General features: G+C 45.5%; 2 protein-coding genes across 6 annotated transcripts in view; one reads left to right on the forward strand and one right to left on the reverse strand.

Moving 5' to 3' along the window:
- On the forward strand, positions 1–14,551 carry Tada1 (transcriptional adaptor 1). 2 transcript variants are annotated; one of them, NM_001037980.2, is made up of 8 exons: positions 1–176; positions 2,925–3,016; positions 3,193–3,258; positions 8,007–8,104; positions 9,579–9,788; positions 10,950–11,101; positions 12,736–12,898; positions 13,488–13,956. In NM_001037980.2, exons 1-8 carry the CDS (start codon positions 103–105, stop codon positions 13,638–13,640), a joined length of 1,008 nt encoding a protein of 335 aa, NP_001033069.2. In that variant the 5' UTR covers positions 1–102; the 3' UTR covers positions 13,641–13,956. The 2 variants fall into 2 exon arrangements, with proteins under 2 accessions (NP_001033069.2, XP_038946842.1); XM_039090914.2 differs by lacking the exons at positions 1–176; positions 8,007–8,104 and having other exon boundaries at positions 13,488–14,551.
- Positions 14,540–21,497, reverse strand: part of Pogk (pogo transposable element derived with KRAB domain) — a 15,917-nt gene continuing 8,959 nt past the window's right edge. For 3 of the 4 annotated variants that reach the window (XM_017598827.3, XM_017598828.3, XM_039090789.2), the window contains one exon: positions 15,814–21,006. In XM_017598827.3, the coding sequence (XP_017454316.1) occupies positions 19,553–21,006 (1,454 nt within the window). In that variant the 3' untranslated portion in view covers positions 15,814–19,552. Of the gene's footprint in view, positions 21,007–21,497 lie in introns of all 4 variants that reach the window. The other variant, NM_001107194.2, reaches the window with a different exon arrangement.

Here is a 21,497-nt window from a genome sequence, read left to right on the forward strand (position 1 = left end):
AGCCTTCAGAGTCTGGGGCGCAGGCCTTCCGCCGAGTTGATCTTTCGGTTGCTGGTGACCGTGGGCCGCGCGGTCTACGGTCGGGCTGAGACGCGCGCTGCAATGGCGACCTTTGTGAGCGAGCTGGAGGCTGCCAAGAAGAACTTGAGCGAGGCGCTGGGGGACAACGTGAAACAGTAAGAGCCGCGGGGACCAGCCTCCGGGCCTGTCCGTGGGTGTGCCCCAACACCAGGGCTGCCTTAGTCCCTGTACTCTCTCACCTCCCTGAGGCCCCAGGCGTCTCGCGGCCGCCGCGGCTCCCGTGCGGCTCGGCTCCGCCGGGACTCGAGGCGCTGGGGGATTTCCGCCTGGGCGCCCCCGACACCGGTGATGCCCGCGTGGGGCGGGAGCAGCACTCCAGATGCCCGGGAAAGGGCGGAGCGGGGGCGCGCTGGGGCGCGCTGGGGCGGGGGCCCCGGAGGGCTTCCTGGAGGCGGAAGACTGGCGCTCAGGGGCCAGCTGGGTTGCATTTAAGAAGCGCTTTGAAAGCGGGTTCGGAAGGCACACAGACCCCAGGTGAGGTCGGTCGGTCACCCGCCCAACAACCACAGCATCCAAGGGGGCGGCAGCCTAGCTGCTCGTAGGACGCCTTTCCCAGCGTTCTGTACGGGTTATCCAGTCCTCAAAACTCTGAGATCGGTCCAGTCATTACTCCCATTTGATAGACTCCGACACCCAGAGATTACCTATTCCTCCAAAGCCAAGAATGGCTTCTGGTTCCCACCCGGTGATGCTTTACAGGGGTTACTTGTAAAATATCCTCGTTTCCCTGCCGGCCTGTCAGCAATGACTGGAACAGAGTGACAGCGGGTTAAGCTGTAGCCTACCGCAGTCATTGGTGCCTCGAACTTCAACTTTGGCAAACCCATAGTTCCTGGCACTGATGCAGAAAAGACTTTCAAGAGCAGTCAGTGAAAGCAGAGATGGGGTGTGTTAATAGAAAGGCTGTCAAAAAAGCATAGATGCGAGCTTCTCACCAGAGCTCCACTTTCAAAGGCTTTAAAAGATATTAATTATTATTATTTGTAGATTTTAAGCACCAAAGTTAAAAAGAGATGCCCAGGGAAAGGAAAAGACATACCCAGGTGTGGGTGTGGACTTCTCCAGGGAGGGTCACAAAATTATGTATTTTGGTGGCAGTCTTGTTACACCTAAGAATTTGGTACGTTTCTTTTTCTTTTCTTTCTCTTTTCGCTGATGAGGTGGACAGGCTTATAAAATATGATAAAGTAAAACCAGGAGCCATTAAAATTGCACAAGGGGTTTCTGTCCTGATGACCAGACAGTTGCCATCTTAGAGCCTGGAAGGGCGAAGGAGGCCTAAGGCAGATACTGTTAGTTGTGTTGGAATTTTCAGTTTTAACTGCTGAGAGACTGCAAGCCGAGTGGGGTGAGGGCCTCTTTTGCCTTTTTATGTTTGTCAGTTTTGATCGTCGGGCCTCAAGACCTTCACTCCAAGCTTCATGGGTGCCGAATAGTATCACAGAAGGACCATCTGAGATGCAAGGAGGAAAATACATTTAAAAATTATTTCAGTAGGTAAAAATGGCAGCCTCTGGCTTCATTAGAACAGTTGTATGCTTTTGTAATATTGTGTGGTAAGACTTACTTTAAAAGACATATCGGGAGACTTGTCTCTTTTTGCATGCACAGTGCTCACAGGGTTTTGGAAGTGAATTGTTACACATGGTGCTAAGTCTGCAGGCCGTGGCTTGTGAGGGCCGAGGCTGTGACTCTGGCTAGACACTGCCTTCCAGACTCAAGTGGCAAGCTTAGGGCTGACAGAAGTCTTTGCATTCCCTCTTCCACTTGCAAAGGCCAAAGGTCACTGTGGTGTTTGTTTAAAGATGGGCACTGGCTGATTCTAAATTTTATGGATGTGTCATGTGAACCCCACAAGTCTTTGTGTCAGGGATGCAGTTAGTGATGGAATTGTTCTACATTTCTCTTTCTGGTCTTTGTTCATTTTAAAACCTGCCATCTTGGTTAAGCTCTCCTGTCTCTGGGCATTTCCTCCTCCTAAGCAGTTTGCTTTGCATGGTACATCACGACCACTTCAGTGTGGTCCTTGGAGGTGGGTGAAACAGGCATCTACAGAGTGCATGATACGCATTGTTTACCGTTTATCCAGCCATCCAAATGCTAGAACCGCAGGCGTTCAGTCACTCATACCCAGGAATATTGTCTTTTTGATGGGGTGCTTAAAACTCAGTTTTTTCTGCTGATTAGTGTACAATTTGAGCTCATCTGAACGGAAGCATGGCACACAGAGTAAGTATTAGTAACCACTTTCCTCCCCATAAAATGTTCACAGTTCAGAGTGAGGCCCCCATGCTCTTTTAAGAAGGTGACCAAGAGAAGGAGAGGCACAGCCCTGCCAGCACTAGTCTGCCCTGAGTCCATCTTTTAGGGAGAAAGGATGTTTCTTGTTGGTCTTCTGCCTCTGTGGTATGTTCCTTTGCTAGGCCTGCCATGACAAAGTACACAGGCTTGTTGCTTAAACCACAGAAATTAATATTTTCACAGCTCTGGGGGTTATAAATCCGCCAGTGTGTTGGAGGGGTGGGTTTCTTCTGAGGCTCTCCTGGGACCTCTGCAGGGGTCTGAAATATCCGCCCCTTCTATGCTGCTGACTAGACAGACTGGCTTAGGAGTCACACCACGGTCTCATCCCAACCCAGGTCTATCTTTATGTAGGCCTGGCCCAGAGCCACGTGCCCAGAGACTGGGTCTAACACAGGGGAATTCAAGGAGGCTTTGCACCTCAGTCACAGACACCGGGGATTATAAAATTGTCTTCCCTGGGGGTTGGAGCAGCTAGAGTGAGCCCAAAATCTGTGGAGAGGCAAAAATCTGTGGTTTTTATGTCATTTCTCCTACTGCAGATACTGGGCCAACTTGAAGTTGTGGTTCAAGCAGAAGATCAGCAAAGAGGAGTTCGACCTTGAAGCTCACAGACTCCTCACCCAGGACAATGGTAGATCTTCTCCAAGTTTCCTCAGATTTGCAATTAGTACTTTTGTTTTTGATGCCGTGTAAGAAAATCTTAACAATATTATGGTTACAAAGTTAACTGGGAAGAGTGGTAGGGAGAGAGGGAACATTAAGTATTTTCGAGCTACTCTGACTTGTGACAACCTTCTTTCTTTTCAGTCCATTCTCACAATGATTTCCTCCTGGCCATCCTCACACGCTGTCAGATTTTGGTTTCTACACCAGGTAAGGGAGTGGGAACGTTTCCAGTTTTGGGGAGGCGGTAGCGGGGTGGATATTTAACTTCCTTTATCAGACACCTCTCAGGTTTACAAAGGAAATGTTTTACCACCACCACCACAAAATGTTTTTTAGGTGATAATTGTACACACATGTGCAAGCATGCACTTGCATGGGCACTGATGGACGGACACACACACACACACACACACACACACACAATCGCCTCCTTGTACTTAGTACTCTTGCTCCCCACGCAGCTTGCTACAGGCTGGGAGTCAGGATTCAGAAAGTGAAGGCTGGGGAGAGGGAGGACAATTGGTACTAGGAGAGGACACAGGAGACACAGCTGAGCACTAGGTGCTGGGAAGGCACAGTGTAGAAGCCTGGGTTTCGGCTGTGCTCTGATCAGAGTAGCACCCAGTAGGAGGCTCAGTGTCTGTTTGTAGATTGATGGGAGGAAGTAAGTGCTTTGAAAATGTCCCTCCTGATAAAGCTATCTTGGACCTTGCTAAAACTGTGGGTCTCAGGTTCTTCCTGCCTCTGCAAATTAAGTCAATGTTTTCTTTTTCAAGCCAGGGGTGATTCTGGGTATCTTAAAAGGTATTTGGGAAATAGCTGGTGTTTTGAGTTATCCTTTAATAATTTTGGTTTTTATTATTTTTATTTATACATCTACGGATGGGTCTGTGTGTGGGTGAGGACAGTTACAAGTATCACCTCTCTTGGGGCTGAAATTCCGGGTAGTTGATGAGCTAGTAACTGAACCCAGGTCCTCTCGCTCTCCAGCCCCTCCCTGTAATATACCTCGTAAGGATTATAACTAACTTCTCTTATTTGATAAAGAATTCAAATACGATCTTAACGTCTCCTCTGAGTGTAGTGGACAGTGGTTGTTCTTCTGACACTGGAGAGGAAGTGGCTCCCTTACTGTTTACCACATTGTCAACACGCAGTTCTACACTGTTGTCAGGGTTCCCGTGTTTTGTTTAACTTAAGTAGCAGTGGACTTTTACTAGATTTGTTTCATGTTTAAAGTTGGGTCATAATGCTAGTCTGTGTTTGAGCAGAAGAGCCAGCAGCCTGTGAGGTTGGCTCCCTGTTGGCAGGCATAGAGTGCAGCCACCTACCAGGCTAACACAGGCTAACACCGCAGGGCTAACACGGGCTGCAGGAGTCGTGAGACAGCCGCAAGATTCAACTGTGTCCCTGATATAATTAATATTTGATGTTGTTTAACCTTTACACTTGTGACCAGGCACAGTAACACCATGAAAGCCAGACAAGAGATTATGGGCAGTATATTCCAAGTGAAAAATGGTGTTAGTGAGAATGCACTTGGCGATTAATTAAATAAAAACTCAGTCTTCTTGAATGTATGTTATTGGTTATTTTAAAATAACTAAAAATCTCCAATTTGGAAATAAAGTATTATTTCTTCATTGGATACGATTTCCTCATAATGAAATTAATATTTGCTAGTAACAAAAGAATGGTTTTTGTTAAAAAGTAAAATGTTCTTCTTTGTATGTAACAATCATAGATGGACCTGTTTCATTTTTCTTTTCTTTTATACTTCTTATTTCTTTTGTTTTGTGTGTATGTATATAGGTGCCCATGCCACATGTGTGTGTGGTGGTCAGAGGGCACCTTGCAGGAGTCAGTTCTCCCTGTCCACTCTGTGAGCAGAATCCCAGGGACTGAACTCAGGTCGTTAGGCTGGGTGGATGCTACCTTTCTTTGAGCTCTCTATCCAGCACTGTTTCCTATTTTTCTAAGGCCAGAAATACACTTTAAATTATATTATTTATTGAGTACAGCATGTTAGATAATCTTTGATGTAACTCCTCAGGGTATTGTCAGTCTCTTTAGAGTGAAAACAAACCAGAACAAGACAGAATGGCCCCGCCTTCTTAAGCAGAAGCCTTGGCCGCAACCAGTCCTCAGTGCTGTGGGCACCTCTTCCTTTGGCTTCCTCTGTGTTCACAGAGTGTGCTCCTCTCCTTCATGGGCCGCACTGTCAGCTTTTCTGCCAGCATCTAGCATCCAGGTTTAGGTGACTGTAGGTTAATGTTTTCCACAAAGCTTCGCTAACACCTACCCCAGACAGACAGGCAGACAGACAAACCTGGAGGCCATTAAAATGGTAACCAGTGGATCTGGGGAGATGGCTCAGTTAAGAGCATTTGCTCTTGCAGAGGACCAGATTGAGTTCCTAGACCCCATATGACAGCTCACAAGCATCTGTCACTCCAGCTCCAGAGGATTTCCCAACTCTCTTGGGATCTGAGGGCACTGGACATTATTTGTGATGCACAGATGAGCACACAGGCAAACACTCATAAAATAAAAATAAATTAATCTTAAAATGGTTAATAACAATTACGTTATTACAATTACGGGGGTTTTTTATTTTAAAATTATTTTTGTGGGGAATGGGGCTGGAGAAATGGCTCAGCAGTTAAAACCATACTGCTGCTCTTGGAGGGGACCCAGTGTTGGTTCCCAGCACTCCCCTTAGGTGGCTCTCAGCTCCCGGAACTCCAGTTCTAGGAAATCCAAGGAAATCCAAAGCCCTAGCCTCCTGGCATACAATCATGTACATGCATACATCACCCCCCCCACACACACACTTTCCACATATATACTAAAAAGAAACTTTTAAAAATTACTTTGGAGGAGTATATCTTCGAAATTACTATTTTGGAGATATTTTTCCAAGAAAAAAAATATATATAAATATATATAATTAAAATACCATATTTGTAGTTCTAAAAGTCCCCCCAAATCAGCAGGAAACATTTTTTTGGGGAAAGGCTGCTCCTTCCTAGTACACTGCACCCCAGTCAGTCAGTCCAGTGTCTGTTGTTAAGGACAGTGGTCCATTGTCCCTCATCCTGGCTTCAGCCTGTCTCTGGCTGTGTGAGCTGCACTGCTTGTCTCTGCCTTGTTACCCTGTGCCTTTTAGCGCTCCCCAGCGTTCTGAGGTGCTTTCTTTTCGTTTGAAGGGTATGTGTTGTCTTTTCCCTTTTCCTGTCTGAACATCTGTGCTTGTCCTGTGCTGCTGTTCAGTGTGGTGTGCTCCCCATGGTTACATCCTGGACTCTTAGACCTCAGTGTATGGTGGAGGAGATGGGGGAGGTTTGTAGGCCCTGCAGTAGCTACGTCAGAAGCAAGATTAGATCAGTGAATCTCGGTACTCCTGGTTGTTTAGATTTTTTTCTCTTTTGGATGCACAGTTTTGCTGCATGGGATTCCTGGGTTTCTTTTTGAGTAGTGGGGTAGTATGCCAAAGTTTGGCTATGTAGCCCAGGTTGGCTTTGAATTTGGAATCATCCTGCCTTCCATGGTGCTGGGATCATGTGCCACCATCCCTGGTTACTGGCAAACTTGAGAGAGTAAGCAGGCCGATCATCTCTGGTTTCCTGTTTGGACATGTGGCCCCCCCTCCCCCCCCAATCTTGAGTGTGCTCCATTGCGGATATTCCGTGTTACCAAATGTGATGAAGTGTCTTCCTTTCATTTCCAGAATGTAGCAAAAACCCCTGGAGACTTTGCTTTCCGGTGAGCTCGACAGCCCCGGGTTCAGTCCTGAAAGCTTTGTCCTAGGAAGCCAGCATCCTCACTGCTTACCCCGGCAGGCACCAGCATGCTGAGTGTTGTGAGAAGAGTCCTCCTCCCTCCTCCCGCTCAGCTGTCTGTTGTAGTTCCCTGTTGTGTGCCATTGTGCTTGGAAGTGAGCAGAGCTGCTTTGTGGGCATGGGGGCTGCATTTGCACAGAGGCCTGCCCATGGCTCGCTACTTCGCCATTGCTGTCTTAATGTTCTTAATTCTTAAACCAGGAGTGCTACATTTTAAAAACTATATTTTCATTGTGTTAGGATTTCATAATGTGTATAATGTGTTTGATTAATTCTACCTCTGCCACATTTGTATTTCATATTAGACCTAGCCCATGGGAGCTTTGAACATTCACCTTGTATTAATAATGATTTTTTGGCTTACCAAGCCCTCCTCACTCCTCGTCTGTTAGGCCTCCTTTGCCTGTCCTTTGCCCGTCCTTGCTGGGTTATGGCTTCCATGGGTAAACTTTGTAAGTTATTACCTTGTCAGTCCATCCTGGAACCTATTGAGACTTCATTTCGTTATTTCTTGTAGGCATATGCTATTTGCCTTCCTTTATTTTTAGTCAGGTTTTGAAAAAGAGGTAAATACATGTGTCCAGTTAACCAACTTAGGGTCTGCCCCTCCCCAATTAATTAAAAATAGAGAGCTGGGAAGACGGAAGCGTGAAGACTGGAGTTTGATCCGTTAGAAGCCATGTCAGAGTCAGGCGTGGCGGCCTCTGTCTATAACAGTCTGCCTCTGCTGGGAATCTGGGAATCTCTGCTGGGAAGGCAAGGAGGGGAGGAGCTTGCTGGCTACATAGGTTCAGTGAGAGACCCGTTGTAAGAAATCACCTCCACATGTGTCTGCATTTGAGTGTGAACACACACACACACACACACACACACACACACACACACACCACACACATACTAAAGGTGAAAAGTTTGCTTTCCTTAAAAAAATTAGTTATAGTCAGAAAATGTTGTTTGAGAGAATTATAATTTTGTACAGCAGTAGAGAGAGAAGGTCGGATCTGAGCTTCAGTAATGTTTCCATTACCACCATGCTGTTTTAAAAGTCGCTGTTGTCATTTCTACTCTGGTAATTGTGGTTTTCACCATGGCTATTGTTTTTCTGTCTCATAGAGGGTGCTGGATCTTTGCCCTGGACAGGGGGCTCTGCAGCCAAGCCCGGAAAACCTAAGGGCAAGAAAAAGCTTTCTTCTGTTCGTCAAAAATTTGATGTAGGTCATCTCCGATAGATCCCAGGGACTGTGGGGTTACAAGCTAGTGCAATAAAACAGCTCTCAATTTCTGAGCTTGGGAAGGGGGGTTGAGAAAGGTCTTCTTCGCATAGTTCTGGCTGTCCTAGAACTTGCTTTGTAGACTAGGCTGGCCTTGAACTCAAGAGATCTGCCTGCCTCTGCCTTCTGAGTGCTGAGACTAAAGGCACCACCTCACATGGCTGAGTAGCTGTGATTTTTGGGGGGAGGGGGATTTTTTTATTATGTATACAGTATGCTGTCTGTGTGTATGCCTACACACCAAAAGAGGGCACCAGATCTCATTATAGATGGTTATGAGCCACCATGTGGGAATTGAACTTAGGACTTCTGGAAGAACATCCAGTACCCTTAACCACTGAGCCATCTCTCCAGCCCAGTAGCTGTGATTTTAAATATTACCAGAATAAATGTATCCTTGTCAGCGTTTTCATATGCCATTAGTAGTTCAGAATTTCTAGTTGTTGGAAGCTGGACTCATGCTACCTCCTCAGTTGTCTCAGATCAGTGCGTCACCCGGGAGCCTCTGGTAGGTTCCTGTTGATACTCGGAGGTCAGCACAGAGACTATGAAGTGTGTGACTTCGTCACTTGTAAACCTTTTGGGATGTGTGGGTTGTGGGAGGGAAAGGTTTTCATCCCAGGCTCTCGTGCTCTGTGCTTCTTCATGGGAGTAGCACACACTCAGTGGTGCTCGCCTCACCACCTCTAGAGTCAGACCTGGGCTAAAAATGTGCTTTGTACTTAGGAAGTGGAAAAATACCAATGTTGTTTTATAATATATATATTGATCACTGTCTCCACTGCAAAATCAAAGGTACCAGGAACAAATCTCCCAGTGGTGGCGGAGTATAGGAATTCCATAGGAATGCTACAATTTTACAAATAAAGGTTAAGTACTTTAGATCACGCCGTAGGCTTGTGTTAGGAGTGTGAACCGACAGTCACACTAATGAGCTGCTGCTGTCCTGTCACGTTAGCTTGGCGTATTCGTCAGAGCTGTTTGGTTCATCAGGCTTTCTAAACCCTAACTGGAGCATTGATGATATATCTGTACTGTCAGAATCTACTTAAACGTCTGCATTTTCTGAGCAGTTCTACGTTGTCTCTTCCGATTGTTTCCATTGTTAGTTTTCATTTTGTGACCACCAAGATGTAAACAGTGAGCCATGAGTGTAGTAAGTGGCTGGGCTGAGCACGGAGGTGCACACCTGTAATCCCAGCTCGTGGGAGGCTGAGGCAGTATTATGAATGTGAGCCTAGCCTTTCACGGCTGAGCCATCTCTAGCCCATGATTACTTTTTACTTTTAATACTCCTGTGGTATAGTTTTGGCTGTCTTAATGTGTAGATCCCCAAGTATGGTAGATGGGTTTCTTCTGTTTGTGTTTTGTTATTTGCTATTGAAGTGAATAATTTTGACGTTTGCTTACTCAGCATAGATTTCAGCCCCAGAACCCCCTCTCTGGAGCTCAACAGTTTGTGGCAAAGGATCCCCAGGATGATGATGATTTGAAACTTTGTTCACACACCATGATGCTTCCTACACGAGGTCAACTTGAAGGGAGAATGATCGTGACTGCCTATGAGCACGGGCTGGACAACGTCACCGAGGAGGCCGTGTCTGCTGTTGTCTATGCGGTGGAGGTTGGTTGCCTATTGGTAGAAGTAACTACAGATGATTGTGAGGAGCTTGTGTGTGTAAAGCTGATCCTGACAGGAACTGCATGCCACTCCTTGTCGTCACTGAAGGAGAGACACCTCACACTTAAAACCGAAGAATCACCTTTAATTGACACGTTTTCCAGACAGGTTCCTTCAAGTACTCATTCGCCTGCTAATCTCTTGTTTTAACTTGTCAATATAGGGAGAGTTTTTAAGAAGAAGAAAACAGAGATCAGAGACTGGGGTGGCTTAGGTCACTTGTGTAAGGTAGTGAGTGCTGCATTTAAAGAGCCTCCGTGTGGCATTTAAACAGTGGGGCTGTTGAACCCATGCCTCAGTCACCTGTCCACTTTGACAGAAGTGCATTGCACCAGTGCCAGACAGTACACAGCTGAGGGTAGATTATCCTCCTAGACATTTCTAAGATGATTGATGCCTTAAACGACTTCTGTGTGAAAACCCATATTAAACTGCGCGCGGGTGTACTGATAGAAGATAGTTACACCGGTATAAGTACAGGGCCTAGCCTGATCCTGGCTCTCCTGTGCTAACATGCATTGGGAGTGTTTTAGTTTCACATTCCCCAGCCAGCTCTGAGGTACTTGGCTCTTCTATAGGTGAGGAGAAATTGAATAGACATGTGTGGTGTTCTGCATCTGTTTGAAGAGCTTTTGAGAACAAAAAGCCTCTGCAGTGAACTTGGTAACCAGCGAATACTAGGTCTTATGTCAAATTTTAAAGTCATTTGTCTTTAAAAAAAAAAACAAAAAAAACCCAAAAAAACCAAACTACTTCCTTTCCCAAAACCCATTTCTGAGAAGCTTCAGCTAAGGAAAACAAAACAGAATGCCAGTGGAGTGGTGGACATCTGCTCTGTGTGATGTCCAGTCTCAGCCCTGCAAACTGAAATAAAATCCACTTCAGAGCAAAGCTTTCCCTGCAGAAAGCCTCCTCCTCCTAGAGAGCGGAGTGAAGACTCTGGCTCATGCGTCACCCGTACCCTGCCCCTGTCGGCGTGTACTCTGTTGAAGGGCAGCACTCTGTCGTTCTGCATCTCCACCTAAATGGGATGAGCGTGTGACAGGGGAACTTCTACACTTTGCCTTTGAGGGGCTCTTGCTATTTTTCTTTGTTTTTTTACAGAATCACCTCAAAGATATTCTGACTTCAGTTGTGTCGAGAAGGAAAGCTTACAGGGTTCGGGATGGTCATTTTAAATATGCCTTTGGTAGTAACGTGACCCCACAGCCATACCTGAAGAACAGTGTGGTGGCTTACAACAACTTGGTTGAAGGGTGAGTGCGTGGCTTCCTGTGCTCTGCTGCTTGGTCACTGACTTTATGCGATAGGCCACTGTTTAAAGGATCAGTTACTGTGTCTCTGCAAGTTTGACTTCAACACAGTTATTTCTTAAGCTGCATGCTCTATGGTTTTTTTTGTTTGTTTGTTTGTTTGCTTTTTGTTTTATTCTTTTTAAATCAGTGATCGTTTGATCTGATTGCTTTCTCACTTTCTGAAGTGGGATTGGGTAGTTCCTCAGATCCTCAGGTTGTTTCCTGATGGTAGCCTCTGCCTGTTGAGGATGTGGTTGGTCTCTTCTCAGCCAGAAGTGTGGTCTAAGGCTGGGTCTTTACAGTGGGAAGAGGAGGAAGAATGGTAGATGTTTGTTCATGGCCTCATATGACCCTTTTAGCCGGAGCTCAAGGCGGTGGCCTGTGTCCATGTCGTCTGATTGTTCTCAACATCCTGTTGTACAGATATGATCTAGATCCTCAACCCACTCTGGCTCCCAGGGCCATCTTCAGTTCCAAGCCACTCTTCTGTGAGTTGGCTTGGGTTACCTTTACCCATTCTGCTTTCTCACAAAATGTAGTGTTACTTTTAACCTGTAGGAAAGAAATAGCAGTACAGTTTTCTTGTGGTCACCGTAGTGACTGTTCTTACTCTAAAGGCTGGAGTTTGTCTGGTTGTCTGTCTAGTGGAGGACAGGAGGAAGGATGTGACCATACAAGGTCAGAGCAAATATTTAAGACTGGAAGGACAGGTAGGAGCTGCAATAGGGAGCTTACAGAGAGAAGGCAGGGTGAGCGCTGACAGTGGCTTTTCCAAGGCCCTGGAGACACTGATGAGTATCATCTCTTTAGGTTTCCACCGGTGGTAAGTTATTTCCCAAACATCATTCAGACATACTTGTTTGGCATTGCTTCATGTTTAAGTCACTCTCTAGGGAAAGACGAAAAAGACAAACCCCAGTGTTTGGGTAATCAGAGATGTTGGATTGTCTGTGCCATGGCTTTGTCCTGGAGCCCTCCATCCTCGCTCCCCGTCCCCAAAGCTGTTTCCCTAGCAGAGCTTCTCTCGTCTGGCGCTTTACATCCAGTTGCTGCCCGTCTTCGCTCCACATTCCAGGCAGCTGTGTACTTGCTGTGCTAATGTAGAGGCCGTGCCTGACTTCCCAGCTTGTCAGTTATTTTGCTTGCTTTGGGAAGTTAGCAAGATCTGGGTAACTTTTATTTTACTCCCATTTTGTCTGCTACTTTTCTTGACGTGTATTTTCTAAGTCTGCGGTCATTAATATTTGCCTTCTCCATTTGTTTTCAATTTTATATTTCTAAAGTTACACTGTTTTTGTTGTTGTTGTTTTCTTTCCAAAATGGAAAGGTTTAAGGGGCAGGAAACACTTTGGTTCAGTGCCCTGAGCTAAGCCAATGTTAGTATTGTGGAGGAGGGAGCGGTGTGCCTGCGTTATCTTGTCTCCAGCCTGATAACCTGGGACTTTTTGAAAACCAAAAATCTTTATACATGCAGTGAGGTTTCCATTTCATCTAAAGACATGGAGACGGAGATTTCCCAGCTAAGCCTCTATTCTAGGTGTTCACTTATCTCCACTATAGGTGCTGAGAATAGTTCTCTAAAACTTCTTTTCCAGCCCTCCGGCCTTTCCTGCTCCTTGTGCCAGTCAGAACCCAGCTTCTCACCCACACACCGATGACGCTGAACAGCAGGCTGCATTCCTGTTGGCTTGCTCTGGGGACACTCTACCTGCATCGTTGCCTCCAGTGAACATGTATGATCTGTTTGAAGCTTTGCAGGTATTTCTTGGCTCCTTAAGGTTTACCTATGGTTACTGATGACTCGGAATCTGCAGAGGCACTAGCTTTTCTCCTTTCGACTTGCTTTTATGGTCCACTGTAATAGCCTTATTTTTATATCTCAAACCCTGTAGCTCCTCTTACTTTATCTCTCGTCCTCTACCTCATTAAAACAAAAATTCCACCCTTAGTAATCCCCAAGTTCCTTATCTTCGGCTTTTGTTTTTAATTTTTAAAATGTAAGTAGTTATTGTGTGTTCGCAGTGGGTGCAGTGTGCCATGGCTTGCATGTGGTCAGAGAAGGACTTTGTGGGCTCATTCTTTCTTCCCTTCCACCTTTACTTCACCTGAGTTCCAGGGATTGAACTCATGGAATAAGGCTTACATGGCAGTTATCTTAGCTGCTGACTGGCCCACAGAACCATTTAGTTTTCTTATTATCTGACTTGGGATTCACTAGGTTCTGATTTGAAATTCATAGGGTATCTAAGTCATGAGGATTTAAAAAAAAAATACAGGTTTTATTTTTGAATGCTGGAAAATAAGTCTACTGAAGCATAACAGAAAACATGTAACTTTAAAATCACAGGTGCACAGGGAAGTCATTCCTACACATACTGTGTATGCCCTTAACATTGAAAGGATCATCATGAAACTCTGGCACCCCAATCATGAAGAGCTACAGCAAGACAAAGTCCACCGCCAGCGCTTGGCAGCCAAAGAAGGACTTTTGCTCTGCTAAATTAGGATTTGAAGATTTGGGACCATCATAAATTAATTGGTTGCTGAACATTGAATGCTTTTGAGTCCACATTTCAAAATTGAAGTGTATAGTGTATGTATAACCTTTCCTATGGAAATGTGACATTTGAGTGCATTTTGTGTTGCTACTGTGAAGCCATTACTATGTCTGATGACCAGTGTATCTGTCCCCAGCATATGGAGCAGTCATTGTTCTGTGTCTGATAGGGATATTAAGACACCTGGGGTGTCTCTGGTCTGTCAGTCAGATCAGTGATGTTGTAGAATAAAGATGCTGTTGTAGTTCAGTCCCATGATTAGCAGGACTACTGTGTGTTCAGTGATGTATGTTCTGTATCTGGCAGCATAAAATCTGCTGTTCTTGAAGAGCTGTACTCTGCATATTGGTGGAATAGCCTGGTGTTCATCAGGATCTTAGTGACTGGTGAGCAGATGGAAACGCTCCCGTGTTCACTCCAGGGAGCAGGATTAGATGCGTGGTTCTTCTTTGCATTTACTACTCGAGTCCAATTCTTAGAATGTAGTTATCCTTACAGGGTTTTCTATAATTCCATTGTTTTGGCATTAGTATGTCCAAAGGCTGACAAGCTTGTTAATCCTATAGAATGTTTTCATGAAATCTTACTAATTTTCCTATTTCTACAAAATGTCTGTTTTACCCTTTGAGGTGGTACTATGACTTACCTTTGACAGTGTTACTGGTAACCAACCTGCTTTACAGCTACGTTGCTTTTCGCTCATGTAGTACTGATGAGTAAGTTAGATGTATTAGATGGGTTTTCATAGGCCTAAGCATCGGGTACATGTAAATGTTTTTCGTGTGTTCCTATATCTGGATCTGTGGATTTGGTTTTGTATTTTAAACATAATAAATAAACATTTTGGGAGAAACCCCTTTTCTGTTTATTCAAATAAGCAGATAAGGAATATTCTCTTCCACAGAAGCAAAAGTGCAGCCGTATGAGATCTTAGCTCAAACTTCAAAGGAATGCAGCTTAAGACTTAAAAAAAATAATAAAAAAACCCAAACAGCAAACCTTTTAGGGTGTCAGGTGGGGGACACTCAAGAACCTTTTGAGGTCGAAAGGATTTGGAATGATGGGCACAGACCACTGCTGCACAAAGGGCCCCAGTGCTGCCCAGGATGTGGTGTTGTGTATTCTCCTGAATTCACAGAGGCGGCTATGAGTGGTAGCTGGTCTTGGCTGTCCCCAGCAATGGAGAATTCCAAAAGGGTGTAGCAGAGGATGTTCTAAGCTCGAAGTTGTTCACTGTGCTAGGCCCTGGCCTATGCTTAGTGACTTCTCCAGTGAGACCACAGGGTTCCAGATCCATCCAGTTTTGAGGTTTACACTTGGGTCTGTCTTCCATGCCAGGTGTCAAGTGATTTTCTGAAGTGGGCAGATGGGGTTGGGAGTATGGCAAGGACATAATAGAAATTAAGATATTTAAGAGTTCCTGAAAAAGATTTCAATTTTTGTGTTCTACCAAAGGCTGGCTCTATATCTGTTATCTCTGTTGGTCATGCGTCTATATGCAATGTCCTACAATTAGGAAATAATAAACACATTGTCAAAAATAACTTAGGAAAAGCACTTGAAGAAAGCTGTTAAGAGACTGTAATTACAGTGACTCACTCCCAAGTTGTTTCGACTGTTTTTAGGTTTTAGTAGCGTGTTTAGCCACAGGTGACTATGTACCAACTGTCTGCCTTACTTTACCAGGCACATACCTTAGCCATTCATTGTAACACCCTAGCACTTTGTTTCCCCCACTGTTACCAAGTCCATCTAACACTTCTGTGCTTAACGGCACACAATAGAAGCCTGTGAATATACTTATACTTGAGAAATTTATGAAAATGACATCTATCAACTTTGCACATTGACTCCTCTGTAACTTTAATCATGGCTGTAACACTGCTAAGACAATCTACAGAAGAAACCTATCTGAACCTCTCTAACTTTTATGAACTAGTTTAACCCTATAGTCCCCTTCCTTTAAAACAAAGCTTGCACCACTTGCAGTACATGCCAGGAGACTGCTTCAGTGGTGTCACGCAGTGCTGCCAGATTGATGAGTCACATGTAGGCAATAGCTTAAAACTTAACTTTTGACACTACCAGTAGGTAAATAAAACCACCAGAGCCTACTGTCTTTATTATCAAAGTTTATTACTGGGATCAGTTTCTGTCTAGTAGGGAGTACCAGTCTCAGTGTGCTATGGTAATTCTCAGGAAATAGCTGTTCTGCTCAGTAGTTGTCCTGGGGCTATGCTAGGTATAGAGCACCTTAAGTCAGTGGAAGAATGTGCCCAGAAGACCCAGACAGCAGAACCATCACTCTAGGAAAGTTCCAGTGCTATGCAGCCTAAAAGGCATCTCAGCTGATGAGTGAGGGTATGGAATGAAAAAGGAGTTAAACCCATTTTCTACTCTTAAGATACCTGGCTTTTGTGGGGAAACTCAAACATGACATTCTTTATCAAGCAAGAAAAATAGTCTAGAAACAGGACAGTCAAAGGAAGATAATAAAACACAAACCTGATGAGTGCGTGGAGAGGAACAGGGTTTAATTAGATGGCACTGGGCGTGACAAGACGGTACAGACAAAGCTGATAGGAAACAAAATGTCAGCAGTTCCTTGAGTTCTTAAAAGTCTTGATCATGTGTTTGGAACTCTGACAAACTGGGCAGGTTAATGACTGGTTAAACATGAGAAGAGTTAAGGACAGACAGGAGCATGAATACCTGAGTAGAAACTGGGGAAGATGCCGAGAACAATGTACAGTATCCACAGGAGCAGAGCGGAGGAAGGAAATGTGATCTCAGCAACCTGCTGGCTAGACTGAGAACTTGGAATGAAGGATCTAGCAATGGCTTTGCCTATGAGGTTCTGGTGGGAGTTTTGTAGCATAGTGTTGAAGGAATGTTTTTCTTAGCAGTTGACTTAAATGAGAATGCAAATTACCATTGCAGAAGTCGTCAGTGACTCCTATTCTTGTATGGTTGGAGTCTAAAAGCAGCTGTGACTTAAGGCCCAGTTCCTCCCATTGCCTTTTTCCAAGTCAGTGGGCCTTGTTCTGGGTAGACAGGAATGTCGACTCCTGCAGGCAGCCTGAAAAGCAAAGGCTTGTGCACCATGGGCTGCCTCATTAAAGGTGACAGGTCATCATGTAAGACACTAGAAAGGTCTAGCTGCCAACCAGATTGGAAAGGTGACTGTAAGAGCATCGTTTATTTTAAAGTCTTTATCTTGCACCCTAACCTAGTTTACCTACAGAAAAGCCATCTTCTGCACCAAGCCAGTGTCCTACTGGTTTTTTTGTTTGTTGCTTTTTAAAGATTTTATTTAAATGAGTACACTGTCACTGTCTTCAGACACACCAGAAGAGGGCATCGGATCCCATTACAGATGGTTGTGAGCCACCATGTGGTTGCTGAGAATTGAACTCAGGCCCTCTGGAAGAACAGTCAGTGCTCTTAACCGCTGAGCCATCTCTCCAGACCCCCACCCCTGCTCATTAACATCTCATTCCCTCAGTGAGTAGACATGTAACAGGAGTACATGTGTGACATGTTTCTACAAAAGCTTTCCTTTAGTCTTGACCTGTGTGGAAACAGCTTCTACTGAAGCACCTATGGAGGTGTACACACATACACACACACGCACACTTGAGGTTTTTTTCCCACAGTAAGGACATGAGAGCTGTGGTGACATTACATCTTGGTGCTGTAGAGGTGTTCTCCAGAAAACACCTTTGCTCATTTGGGTTTATAGGCTTCTAGACTGAGCAGATCGAGACAGCTCTGAGAGAAGAAATGGGGCACCAAGTTTCTTTTCTAATCTTGTTGCTGAACATAAGGGTCCTAGACTTGGCTGACATCTGACAGGGTATAGTAGATAGGACTGTCTTGATGGGATGTTCATGCTCTCCAGACTAAGGATGCTCAGAGAGCCTCACTGCCCATTTTGGTCTCTCTGCAGCCATCTTACAAGTTTTCCTTTTTCTCCCAACTGTTTCAATCACAGTTCCATTTGCTGGAAAACGGAGAGAACCTAAGTAGACATCAGTTCAGACTTTTGGATGTCTTTTAACAAAATAGTGTTCTATTCCACAGCAGGAGGTGGTTTAATGCTTGTGTCTTCTGAATCTCTTCATGTCTGTTTCCGTTACCTCCCCCAGCAGCTGTACAGAGATGGTAGCATCTGGAGGAGCAGAAGCTCAAGCTGATGTGGAATGTCCCTGGGTGCACAGCTGTGGCTTGGCATGGTCTTCTGCCCTTTCCTTTTCTGGCAGTCTTTGACTAGGTTCCTGGAGTGGTAAATTGCTTAGAAAATTGAAAGTGTTTTCTAACAGGGTGAAAGCAAGAATGTGAAAGGCTAAAACAACTGCAACTCAAAGTCTGCTGTCCAATGGGGCAGCAGAGTGGTCAGCAGCAAAGGAGGGAGCCTGAATCCATGGGCTTTATAAAGAGTGTGTAGGGTATGAGGACAGGAAGGGGGTGTGTGCCACTAAGGAGCCTGTGCGTATACAGCTCACGGGGCAAAGACTTCTATTAGCTTTCACTTGCGTGGTGGGGTTGAGGGAGACAAGTAAAATGTAAACTAATAGTCGTTTTTAAAGGAAAGGTATGCTAATTTTAGGTTTTCTATTAAAGAGCTGGCCATTTTCCTTTTCAAAGTATGTAGGTAGATTGAAAAGGAAAATGGGAAAGGGGCGAGTTGTCTGCTTTCTATGTGTCCCTTACTCTGGCTCTGGTCCTTCTCCTGTTTGCTCAAAGTGTGTGTATAGGGGCTGTGGGCCTTTGCTAGGTTAATTTTATGTGTCTATGTGTGAGTCTGCACCATATATATGCAGGAGCACAGAGGCTAGAAGAGGGCATTGGATGCCCTGGAACTGGAGTTACAGCTGGTTGTGAGCTGTTATACAGGTGCTGGAAACTAAATGCAGTCCTCTGCAAGGATGAATGGTAAGCATCCCTAACTGCTGAGCCATCTCTCTAGCCCAAGGCTGTTTTTAGTCACACAAATACAGCGTTTCTGTGTGTGAAAGTGTGCATGTGACTGCAGGTGTCAAAGGGAGGCTAAAAGAGGTCACTGGACTCAAACTCAAGTTGCAGGTGTTATGAGCTGTAGGATGTGGGTGCTGGGAACCGAACTGTGCAGGAACAGTTATGCTCTTAACTGCTAGGCCAGCTCTGCAGCTCTTCAAAGATTCAGTTTAAAAACATCATCTTTCAGATTCCTGCTGACAACAGGAATTGCCTCTAACGGCTCACCCCATAACTGAAGTTCTATGAAAGCAAGATGATATTTTTAAACTCTCAATATTCCCTAGACAAAAGCAAACAATACATATTGTCATCTCCCTAGTGGACATGGAGATGATAATAACCTCCCTAGGACACAGAGCTGAGGACCAGAGGTTACCAAACTGAAGGCAGACTTTGTTCTCTCCCTGGGCGGTGGTCCTGCAGATCAGTGAAAGGCAGTGCAACTTTGTTAAGTAATTCAAGCAGACAGCCCAGCCCTAAATGTTCAGCATTTTAAAAGAAAGTTGTCTCTTTAGACAACCTTTTTGTGAAGTAAACAATGTCAGACTGTGTCTAGAGGCCCAAGTAACTTTGCAGTGGGACTGCTCTCATGTGAAGTGTTGTGACAGTTCCTTGTTCATGTTACCCATTATAAAAGCACTCCTGGATCCAGGCCACAGAACCCAATCTAAATCAGTTTCTGACAATGAAAGTGCTAGGACCTGCTGCATGGCAGGCTATTTCAAGAGAACTCGAAAAGAGAAAACTAAGGGCCAGACAAAAGGTAAGTGCTAGCTACGACCAGGGGCAGCAGTGATGGCGGAGGATCTATTCCAGACCAGTTACCTGAATCCTCTCAGTCATCCTCAGCCACACCTTCATGACCACGTTCTTTGGGCAACTCGCCCTCGATTTCCCAGAGGACATCACCTTCTTCCTCTAAGTTGCTAGAGATGTGGCACTTTCTGAACCCCTGGACAATTGATTCACTTGAGATACTATTCCACGCAACCATGATCCACTCCAGGAAGAGGCCCAGCGGTGGCTTCTTAGCATTTCCAGTGGGGCTCAGTGCCAGGTTCCCAGCCAGAAGCCAGTTGGAATACTGGGCCCGAACACTGTCATTCAGTGGCTTGTAGACAACCACATCCAGCACCTGCAGCTGGGAGGTCAGGCCCCCCGGGATAATCACCATGTCTGTGTTCATACTCTCCATGGAAGTCTTCACAGAGTCGGTGGCATGGCACCGGAAGCCATTCAGGATCAGCATCCCTCGTTGTTTGGGTACAGCTCCAGTTCTCCGTCTCCACACAACTTCCAACCAGTCTTGCATCAAGTCCTCAGTCATCCATCCATAGCGGTGGCAGCGGATTTCCATGCCACTGGGAAACTTCCCAGGGGGGATATATGTCCCCCTCAAGATGATGTATGGTGGTAACTTCCTCCCATCAGCCAAGACCCCCAGCATGGCTGTGATCCTCAGTTTCTCCCTGCCTGGTGTCTTGACCAGGATGGGCTTTTCACCCTGGTTGTCAACAGTCACTCTAGAGGGCACTTCTAAGCAGATGGGTGTTTCATCTGCATTGCCCATCTGTGCCACCTCATAGTCGTGTGTCCGGCGCAGAGCAAGCACACTCTGCTGGTAAGTGACGAGCTTCTCAGTCAGGTCCTCGGCCAGGTGCTGAGGAACTGGCACTTTATGCCTCAGGGATAGGTCATACCTTCTCATCATCCTCCGACACCAGCCCAGACTTGCCTTGAACCCTTTCTCTGGAATGTTCATTTCCTGGGCGATTTCAAGAGCTTTCAACTGCATTGCCTCCCTGGTGATGGGGTCCCCTTTGGCCTGCATGTATCTGACATACTCAGCCACCCGCTGGTCTACCAGAGCAAATCTTCCATTCTTGGGGCCTCGGAATGCCCGCCGCATGGCATGGGCGTTTTGGAGCTGTGGCTTCACTTTGCGCCAGTCTCGGACATTCTTTTCCAACACCCCGAACTGCTTGGCAGCCTGACAGTTGTTGGTACTCTCAGCGTGCTCCACCACCATCAGCTTGAACCCCGCATCGTAACTGCGGCGCATGCCGCGACTGAACTGAAACTTGCTCGCCAAGTCGTCAGCTGAGAGGTCATACCCAGGGAAGCCCATGGCCATATAGAAGGGGTACCCCTCACTCCACTCAGGCAGTTCAGTGATGTCCTGCGGCAGACGCAGCCCAAAGCTGTTGAAGTGCTGAGGTTGAGGAAAATGGGAGGTGGCATTCATCGGGTTGGCCCAATCTGGAGTCCTAAAATCAGATTCTTCATTTTCTAGAAGACAAGGAGGGGCAAAAATAATGCCAGTATGTAAAATGGTCTATTCATAGACTGGGGGAAGGTCATAGTTTTAATTTTTGATCTGGAGCTCATCAAAAGTAAACCACAAGTTTAACAAATAACCAGCCTAAGTCCTTATCTAAGTCCCATTCATACCGAGTACCAAGTCTCATTTCCACAGCCCTGTGTAACAGAAGTCCTTTGAGATATAAGCAAAGAGGCCATAGGTGTTATGGAATATATGCAAGGTCGCCAAGTTAATAAGTGACAGAGAACTTTCAGTGTGCTCTGAACACAGGTACTAAGCCTGAAGCACTTATTCCTGGGGCCATGTTTGGATGAAAGCAGTGCTTGTGGGTGAGCCTGGTGATGTAGACCTGTGATCCCAGCTACTTGGGAGGCAGAGGCAGGAGGATGACAAATTCAATGTTGCTATACTAGGCAATTCAGTGAGACTCTGTCTCAAAATAGAACATAGAAAGGGC

This window comes from Rattus norvegicus, chromosome 13 (genome assembly GCF_036323735.1).
Source record: "Rattus norvegicus strain BN/NHsdMcwi chromosome 13, GRCr8, whole genome shotgun sequence".
Classification (NCBI taxonomy): Eukaryota; Metazoa; Chordata; class Mammalia; order Rodentia; family Muridae; genus Rattus; species Rattus norvegicus.

Bases quoted from the DNA above. Each gene is read 5' to 3' on its own strand.
- Tada1 (NM_001037980.2), top strand. From the start codon at position 103: ATGGCGACCTTTGTGAGCGAGCTGGAGGCTGCCAAGAAGAACTTGAGC. The intron at 3,017-3,192 runs GTAGATCTTCTC...CTTTCTTTTCAG, and splicing joins ACTCCTCACCCAGGACAATG to TCCATTCTCACAATGATTTC. The intron at 8,105-9,578 runs GTAGGTCATCTC...TTGCTTACTCAG, and splicing joins CTGTTCGTCAAAAATTTGAT to CATAGATTTCAGCCCCAGAA.